Source organism: Solenopsis invicta, chromosome 16 (genome assembly GCF_016802725.1).
Source record: "Solenopsis invicta isolate M01_SB chromosome 16, UNIL_Sinv_3.0, whole genome shotgun sequence".
Classification (NCBI taxonomy): Eukaryota; Metazoa; Arthropoda; class Insecta; order Hymenoptera; family Formicidae; genus Solenopsis; species Solenopsis invicta.
The window spans coordinates 17,923,341-17,932,379 of record NC_052679.1 but is presented as its reverse complement, the minus strand read 5'-3'; the positions used below and the strand labels follow the sequence as shown (position 1 = coordinate 17,932,379).

General features: G+C 30.1%; 1 protein-coding gene across 1 annotated transcript; it reads right to left on the bottom strand.

Moving 5' to 3' along the window:
- Positions 1-1,967: 1,967 nt before the first annotated feature.
- On the bottom strand, positions 1,968-7,038 carry LOC105207534 (ATP-dependent RNA helicase ddx23). The gene is made up of 5 exons (XM_039458979.1): positions 6,833-7,038; positions 3,995-6,736; positions 3,260-3,907; positions 2,544-3,172; positions 1,968-2,375 (listed from the first exon to the last, which is right to left on the bottom strand). Exons 1-4 carry the CDS (start codon positions 6,845-6,847, stop codon positions 2,582-2,584), a joined length of 3,996 nt encoding a protein of 1,331 aa, XP_039314913.1. The 5' UTR covers positions 6,848-7,038; the 3' UTR covers positions 1,968-2,375; positions 2,544-2,581.
- Positions 7,039-9,039: the final 2,001 nt, after the last annotated feature.

Below are 9,039 nucleotides of genomic sequence, written 5' to 3'. Positions count from 1 at the left end.
ATCATAATGATGATCTCGCCAAATATTTGTACCAATGATTATTATTATCATTACTTTCGTACATATTAATATAGTATTCAAACGTAATTGTACAAAAATTGTATTATGTTTGTAATAATGATTTCTACAGAATTATATGCATTTGAGTGAAAAGCGTGTTTTCCTCACAATGGCATATCGCTCCTTTCTTAAATTTTACTCAATAGTAACATATTATGCAATATAACAGAATTTATCAAAAATCTATGTAACATACTTTTTGCATTTTTATGTACAGGTTCAAAATAAGTCGTTAAACATTGCGTGACTGCGTCTTTTGCAATATCTGTATAATGCACACATAGATCGATTTCCTAATTTATTCGGTGATGATCTACTTTATATATATATTACTTTTATAAGATAAATAATTCACTCTCTTTGCGAATTATTGTGAATTAATAATTGGCATTTAAAAAAACGAATTTTGTAATTGTCATAAGATTTGTTTTTTAATTAAATTTTTATTTTTATTTTTATTTTTATTATAGAATATAATATTATTTAAAGGTGCAGAGAAAGTTAACAATCTAAAATTCTATAATTATTCTAACTTTCAAGGACAGAGAAAGAGACATGTTGACATATTATTTTTGACTTCAACTATAGTTGAAGTCAAAACTGACTCGATATATCGAGTAAATTAGGTCACACATCCTTTGTATTTGACTAGCTTAAACGGATTGTCCTTCACACGCATACACCTATACTCATAGAAATATAATTAAATTAACTTAAACGTGAAATTATTAATATCAATATTGCATTGTATTTATTTCAAATTTCACGCATAAATCGATCAATCTTTTACACTTGATTAATTAATTCCTTTTTCAGTAATGTAATAATTATGAAATTACAATTATCTTAGTTAAATAGGCATTTGTGTTTAATTTTATATTAAAAAAAAAAAACATAATTAATATTTATTTATTAAGGCTCCTGACTCCTCAGCCAAAAACTTGGCGTTGACGGTAGCGACATTCCGTCCCGGACAAAATTAGAATAGACGTGAAACGTGACAGATTGACGATGAGATGTTGTCGTGCATATCATTTTGTTATTATATGTTTCATTGTGAAAATATATCTCGTATTTACCAAATTCGTAAAAATAAACTGCGAGTAAAGTTTCTTTGAATTTTATAAAAGCACATATTTCACTCCTTTCAATAACTATCCGTGCGTTTTCCTATCTGAATAGGCGACACTTTACATGCTTTTTACGACTATTTACTGACTGCTAGGAGCAAAAAGGATAGTCGACACTGATATTTAGAAGCGTTTTAAAGCCTGATTAATCTGATTAATTTGTTTTATCCAAATTGGCTTTATTTAGAAATGGTCGGACTATATTACGTGTCATTCACGCAATTTTTCGCTTCTGACGTCACGACTTCAATATGGCCGCGGCGAGTACTCAGGAGCCAAATGGTAACTTTTCGCTGATTCGCACGGGGAATAAAATGTATATTTAATATTAGAATATACTTTAAGTATTAGAATGTACTTTACGTCATTGCTGGTTTTAGATCGTTTTAAATGCTTTTTTTAATATTAATATATAAAAATGCATTTTTCAATAAATAAAGCATATGACAAAAGACAATAGAAAAAATCATTAATTATACATTTTATTTTACGAAATTATATCCCATCTGTATTTTAAAACTTAATACCGTTATCAAAGAATTATTTATAATATACTTACATTAAGACCAATATATTTATCAATAATATACTTATATCAAGACTGATATATTTGAATTAAGAGGAAAAACATAATTATTGTCACTGGGCAAATTATTTTGTTTTTCAATAACTACATAACTTTTGGTTTTATACAATGTAATAAATGTAATTAAAAATGCTTCATACACTTTAAAACTTAATTATTTCAAACTGTCCAGTCTTTATTTGTGAGGTAGAAATATAAGTTCAAATGCATCATACATTCCTTCTATCATATTATAAAAAACTTTGATAAAAGTACGATGTATTGACAACTAAAGAAAAAAGAAACAAAAACAAATTGTCATCATTGCTCATATACTTTTGCATATAATCCATTAAAGAAACATAGTTAGCTATTCGAGTATGACTTGAATCATTAAAATTTAACCAAACAATTGTTATTAAAAATTTCAAACATTTGATTCAATTCGGCATAAAAAAAAACTTTAATTTGTACATCACTACTACCAATAGAATCTGTCATACTTTTTAAATGTAAAAAGAAAATAATAGCATTTAATCTACAAAAGCTCTTTTAGTCTGGTTCCTTTTTTGTACAAGAGATGTAGTTTCCAACATTAGCACATTCATCTTGTATGCATCCTGCACAAAAAATATTCATATTCATGTTTATTAAAAACTGATTTGAATTCTTTTATATTTATAATTTGTAATACGTAATTTTTATTATTCAACAACATACTTTGAATATAATAAAAATAAATTATATATTAATATATTCAATTAAAAAAATTTAAACATATTGCTTACGTTTCTCATATCTTCCATGCAACCTCTTCTGCCATTGTTTAGTAAGAAGTATTCTCTTTTTCCACTACTACAATAGATTCTAACCAATCAGGCACTACCTGACCAGCTTGTTTTAAAATTTGTATCAAATCTTCCGCGAGAGGTACATCAAATGCTGGAACAAAAAATGAAGTTGCTTTTCCAAGTTGATTTCCAACTCTACTAGTTCGTCTAACTCTATCAATATATTCGTCGATCGATTGTGGCAAACTGAAGTTGATTACGTGCGAAACATTTTTAATATGCAATTTTCGCGCGGCAAACGTCGTTAATACCAAAATCGGTATTTTTCCTTGCTTGAAATCAAATAGTGTTTCTTCTTGTTCTCTTTGCAATCCATCTTCATCGATATATGTGCTGGGAAAATTTCTTCCCGATAAGAAAGGGACAACGAGGCGCGTCTGGTTATTCTTTGAGACGAATACTAAAGTATATTGTATACTACCAAGTTTATTTTGTTTCTCTAACAGTTCCGTGAGCAATTCTAGCTTAATCTGACCAGATATTTCGTAGAAGTTATGTTCTACATCAGCACAAATATCAACAGTCTTAAGAAAATGAACTTCCCTCTGTTGTTCAGCCATTTTTCCCTATTCAACAACAACATACTATGAATATGATAAAAACAAATTATATATTAATATATTCAATTTAAAAAATTTAGACGAGTTGCTTACGGCTTTGATATCTTCCCCACCAAATCTTCTGCCCTTTCCTGGAATAAAGTAGTCTTCGCTTTCTCCACTACTAATAGATTCCAACCAATTGGGTATTTTCTGACCAGCTTGTTTTAAAACTTTTATCAAATCTCCTACCAAAGATCGATCAAATGTTGGATCAAAAAATGAAGTTGCTTTTCCTAGTTGATTTCCAACTCTACTAGTTCGACTAATTCTATCAATATATTCGTCAATCGTCTGTGGCAAATTGAAGTTGATTACGTGCGAAACATTTTTAATTTCAAATTCTCGCGCGGCAAACGTCTTTAATACCAAAATCGGTATTTTTCCTTGCTTGAAATCAGATAGTATTTCTTCTTGTTTTATTTGCAATTCATCTTCATCGATATATTTATTGGGACAGTTTCTTAACGACAAGAAAAAGGCAATCAACTTCGGGTTTACTTGCTCTGAGACAAATACTAAAGTATATTGTATACTACCAAGTTTATTTTGTTTCTCTAACAGTTCTAGGAGCAATTCTAGCTTATCGGTATGATTAAATTCGGTATGATCAATTTCGTAGAAGTTCTGTTCTACATCAACACAAACATCTCCAACAATCTTAAGAAAACGAACTTCCCTCTGTTGTTCAGCCATTTTTACCTATTCAACAACAACCTACTATGAATATGATAAAAACAAATTATATATTAATATAGTCAATTTAAAAAATTTAGACATGTTGCTTACGGCTTTGATATCTTCTCCGCCAAATCTTCTGCCCTTTCCTGACATGAAGTAGTTTCCGCTTTCTCCACCACCAATAGATTCTAACCAATCAGGTACCACCTGACCAGCTTGCTTTAAAATTTTTATCAAATCTCCTGCGAGAGGCATATCAAATTTTGGAACGAAAAATGAAGTTGCTTTTCCACAATTTCCAACTGTACTAATTCGTCCAATTCTATCAACATATTCGTTGATCGTTTCTGGCAAATTGAAGTTGATTACGTGCGAAACATCTTTAATATCCAAGCTTCGCGCAGCAAGCGTTGTTAGTACCAAAATCGGCATTTTTCCTTGCTTAAAATCAAATAGTGTTTCTTCTCGTTCTCTTTGCAATCCATCTTCATCGATGTGTGCGCTGAGATAATTTCTTTCCGATAAGAAAGAGGTAATGATGTCCGCCTGAATTTCCTGTGAGACAAATACTAAAGTATCTTGTATACTACCAAGTTTATTTTGTTTCCCTAACAGTTCTATGAGCAATTCTAGCTCATTGGATTGACCAGATATTTGGTAAAAATTCTGTTGTACATCAGCGCAAATATCTCCGACAATCCTAACCTCGAGGAATAAATAATTTTGTAAAAATCTATCAGCAAGTTTTTGTATTTTCTTCGAGAAAGTAGCGGAAAACATAAGCATGTGCCTTTTTTCCGTAGCTACCATTGTTTCATGATCCATTATCTTTTCAATATCAGGCAGAAAACCCATATCAAGCATTCTGTCAGGCTCATCTAGTACAAAAAAGCGCAAGGAAGAAAGTACAACCTTGCCTCGTTCAATAAAATCCAACAGTCTGCCTGGAGTTGCGATTAAAACGTGGCAATCGTTGCATACTTTATTTGTTAGATACGACAACATAGATGAAGTTCTTTCAGAAATCGACTCGACACGTATGACAGAGTTCAAAGAAAATTTCTTGAATTGTGTATAAATTTGCAAAGCAAGTTTGCATGTAGACGATATAATAATCGCGTGTGGTTCGCAGGAAGAACCCGTTTTAACTAAATCTCTTTGATTCTCCAACAGCGAGTGTAGAATTGGAAGTACGAATGCCGCAGTTTTGTCCGAGTCTGTTTGTGCACAAGCCATTAAGTCGCGGCCGCTCATTATAATTGGAATGGCGTACTTTTGAACTGGAGTAGGCTCTGTGTAACCCGACTTTTTAATATTCTGCAACAGATCAGTTCTAAGGCCGGATTGGTCAAAAGATTTTATTGGATGCGGTGCACCTTCACCAGTCACATTTACTTCGATAACGTTATATTCATTGAAGTTCATTCCCGTTGTTACTTCATTCCCAAATAAGAAACTTTCATCATTTGGTTGTTCTGGTGGGATACAAATCTCTTTCTTCTTTGGTTCTTTCAATTCATCGTCGTTCTGTTTATGTCCACTATTTTCGAAATTATTATTTTCACTGTTCTTTCTATTCCTGCCATAACCATCATCTCTTCTACCTCCTCTGCCAATGCTTTCACTTCTATCTCTTCTAGGTTTCCTAGCTTCAAAATCATTATCATCGTTATCCCTATTTCTGCCATAACCACCTCCTCTTCCGCCTCTTCCACATCTTCCACCTCTATCATCGCTATCTTTCCTAGGTCTGTTGTGTCCATTAAAGCCGTTATCTTCAGTTTCACCGTCATCATCCTGGTTTCGCCGATTACTCTGCCATTTACGATTATTGTCACCTCCTCTATTGCTTCCATAACGCGGCCCATCACTATCTTGTTGTCTATTGCGTCCTTCAAATTTATTACTATGTTTATATCTATTTTCATAATCTTTGTTAGTATAGTCATTATTTTCCTTACAGTTTGTTTGTTTGTTATTATTGTAGCCTCCTACACTACAATCTATGTTACTGTCATATTTATTGAAGTTTATTCCCATTGTAACTTCATTCCCAAATAAGCAACCTTCATCATTTGGTTGTTCTGATGGGATATAATTCTTTTTCTTTTTTGGTTTTTCTTTCGATTCATCGTCATTTCGTCCATGTCCTCTATCTTCAAAATCGTTATTATCATTATCATTATGATGATAATATCTATTTCTGATAATAATATCTATTTTCATATTTATATCTATTTCTACCTTATTTCTGCCATAATCACCATCTCTTCCATCTCCTCTGCCGCCTCTTTCACCTCTATCTCTTCTAGATTTCCTATCTTCAAAATCATTATCATCGTTATCCCTATTTCTGCCATAACCACCATTTCTTCCACCTCTTCTGCCGCCTCTATCACCTCTATCTCTTCTAGGTTTCCTATCTTCAAAATCATTATCATCGTTATCCCTATTTCTGCCATAACCACCATCTCTTCCACCTCCATTGCCGCCTCTTTCACCTCTATCATCTCTATCTCTTCTAGATCTGACGTGTCCATTAAAGCCGATATCTTCAGTTTCACCGTCGTCATACTGGTTTCTCCAATTACTTTGCCATTTACGATCATTGTCACCTCCTCTATTGTTTCCATGACGCGGCCCATCACTATCCTGTTGTCTGTTGCGTCCTTCAAATTTATTATGTTTGCCATTATATCTATTTTCATAATCTTCATGAGCATTGTCATTATTTTCCTTATAGTTTGTTCGTTTGCTATTATTGTAGCCTCCTACACTATAATCTGTGTCATTGTTATTGAATAAAAGTGCTCCACGTCCTTTACCATAGCCAATGGCGCATTCTTCAAACTGTAAAAACACATTGTCAATATTAATGATTACTTTATCATTATTTTATTTTTGTATGTATTTCAATTGTGTAAAAAATGATTTAAATGATCTTACGGTCTGATGCGCCATATTTACTGCCGCTTGAGAAAAGTCCGATGCGTCATCAACTCTCAACTGTTCTTCAACTATAAGTTTTTACCTATAATAATGAATATCGCATGTTAAATAAACATATATCATGTAATTATATTGGAAAATTTTATATAAAAAATTTTTGTGTTTTAATAATATAAATCATTATAACAATATCTAAATGAGATTACAAGATGGTAAAAGTAATTTAATCTGATATAATATAATAAAGAAGTATATAATAACATGTATAAATTAATGATAATAGTGATATATAAACCTGTGACAGAATTGTAATATGTGTGATAAATCAAAATGACAAAGAACAATTTTATTTTTAGATTTACAATTTAAACATTTGATTTTGTTAAAATTTTATTCAACTAACGATGCATAAATATTAATATTTTAAACAATCACATGCAACAAGACTTTCTAAATAACGGTCAAATAAAAAAAATTTAATCTTGTAAAAATGCTTGGTAATAAATATTAGTCCATATTAATGCTTGAAAAATCACGCTGCTTTTTTGCACACACAAGTTCTTGCTTAGCAATAAATATTGATATAACAAGAATCCAACGAAAAAAGATAATACGGCAGATTACACAAATAGATAAACTTGTGAAACATGAGAACATATATCACAGTAGTTTCTATTTATACATTTCGACAAGTCTCAAATATTCTATTCTCATTAATTGTATATATATTCTATGTTAACAATACATTCTCCCAATCAAATCATTTATATTCTCATGGCTTTGTTTTAGTTTTTAGATATCTCTAAAACTGGTGTTACATTTATTTTTAATAAATTCTTCAAGTCGATTAATTTTAGGATAGAGAAGTTCTTGAATCTCAAGAAATTTTTTATCCTTCAGTTAGTTAATATATTTGAATAATTTATTATACAAAAGTAATAATAGGGTTAGACATGTTTATATGATATAATTTATTCTAACAAGTTTGGGTAGTTAAAAAGTTAAATAATAAAGCTAAAAAGTTAATAACTTATCTTAACTATTAATGCTGCATGCCGATATAGTGTAAGGCTGCCGAAATCGCACCACTTTTGACATAAAGGCTTATAACTAAGAAATTATGAGAGAAATACTTTTAATTTTTTTACGTCATAATAAAGTACAACATTTCTCCTTTCATATTTATTTTTTTCAGAATTTTATGTATTGTCATAAATTTTTAATGACGGTTTTTAAGAAGCCTTCAAATAGTGCGACTGGTCTTCTAAATCGCACCATATGGTAATATTACTCTTCCTGGGGTAAAACGACACTTTTTCTGCTAGATTCTTTCTTCTTGAGCAAAAATGGGTTAGATAAGCATAATTTTATTAATGTTGGTGATAAATATTGTAAACTAAATATAATTTCAGTCAATGTCATCATTTCGATAATTTTTCAATAATATTGTAATAACATTGTTACATTATGGCAATATTGTTACAATGTATGCTTGTATGATTATTATATTTGATTATATATATATATATATATATATATATATATATATATATATATATATATATATATATATAGCCACTATGAAAACAATGCAATTTAGAAAACTAAGACATGGTACGATTTAAGAGATTAAAGCATTTTGTAAAACTATATTTATTTAATTTACAAATAAAAGTACAAAGTTGTTTAAACTTTGTTAATTTAATTTTAATAATATTGTGATCATTTAAAATAATCAAAATTTTGATTATTTATTTTACCTTTTTTGCAATCAAGCTACGAAATGTGTTGAAAAATAGCAATAAAGTCACCATTTTTCTAAACCTATTAAATACAAAATTGTTTTTAACGTGTTGAATACAATAAAAGATAATGGTAATGTTATATAGTTCTCAAATAATCCTGCAAAAAGTGTATAAGTACTGTAGTTGAAGTTATACGCAAGGTTGTGCGATTTAGGAGCCGGCGATATCGGCAATCTTACTCTACACTGCCAGTACTGAAAATTCATAGTTCACGTTATGTGTACTATAGACTTTCAGTATTGGCAGTGAATTTCTGAATATAGAACGTCTTAACTAACTTAATTAATTTAAGTTAATTTCAAATTATTTAATTTTTAACTTTAACTAGTTATTTTTGAAACACATTAATTTCTTTCCCAAGTTTAAAAACTATCTGTGTAAGAAAACAATTATAAAAGA

Coding starts and splice junctions, on each gene's coding strand:
- LOC105207534 (XM_039458979.1), bottom strand. Junction 3,908..3,994: donor GCGGAGAAGATATCAAAGCC/GTAAGCAACATG, acceptor GTTGTTGAATAG/GTAAAAATGGCTGAACAACA. Junction 3,173..3,259: donor GTGGGGAAGATATCAAAGCC/GTAAGCAACTCG, acceptor GTTGTTGAATAG/GGAAAAATGGCTGAACAACA.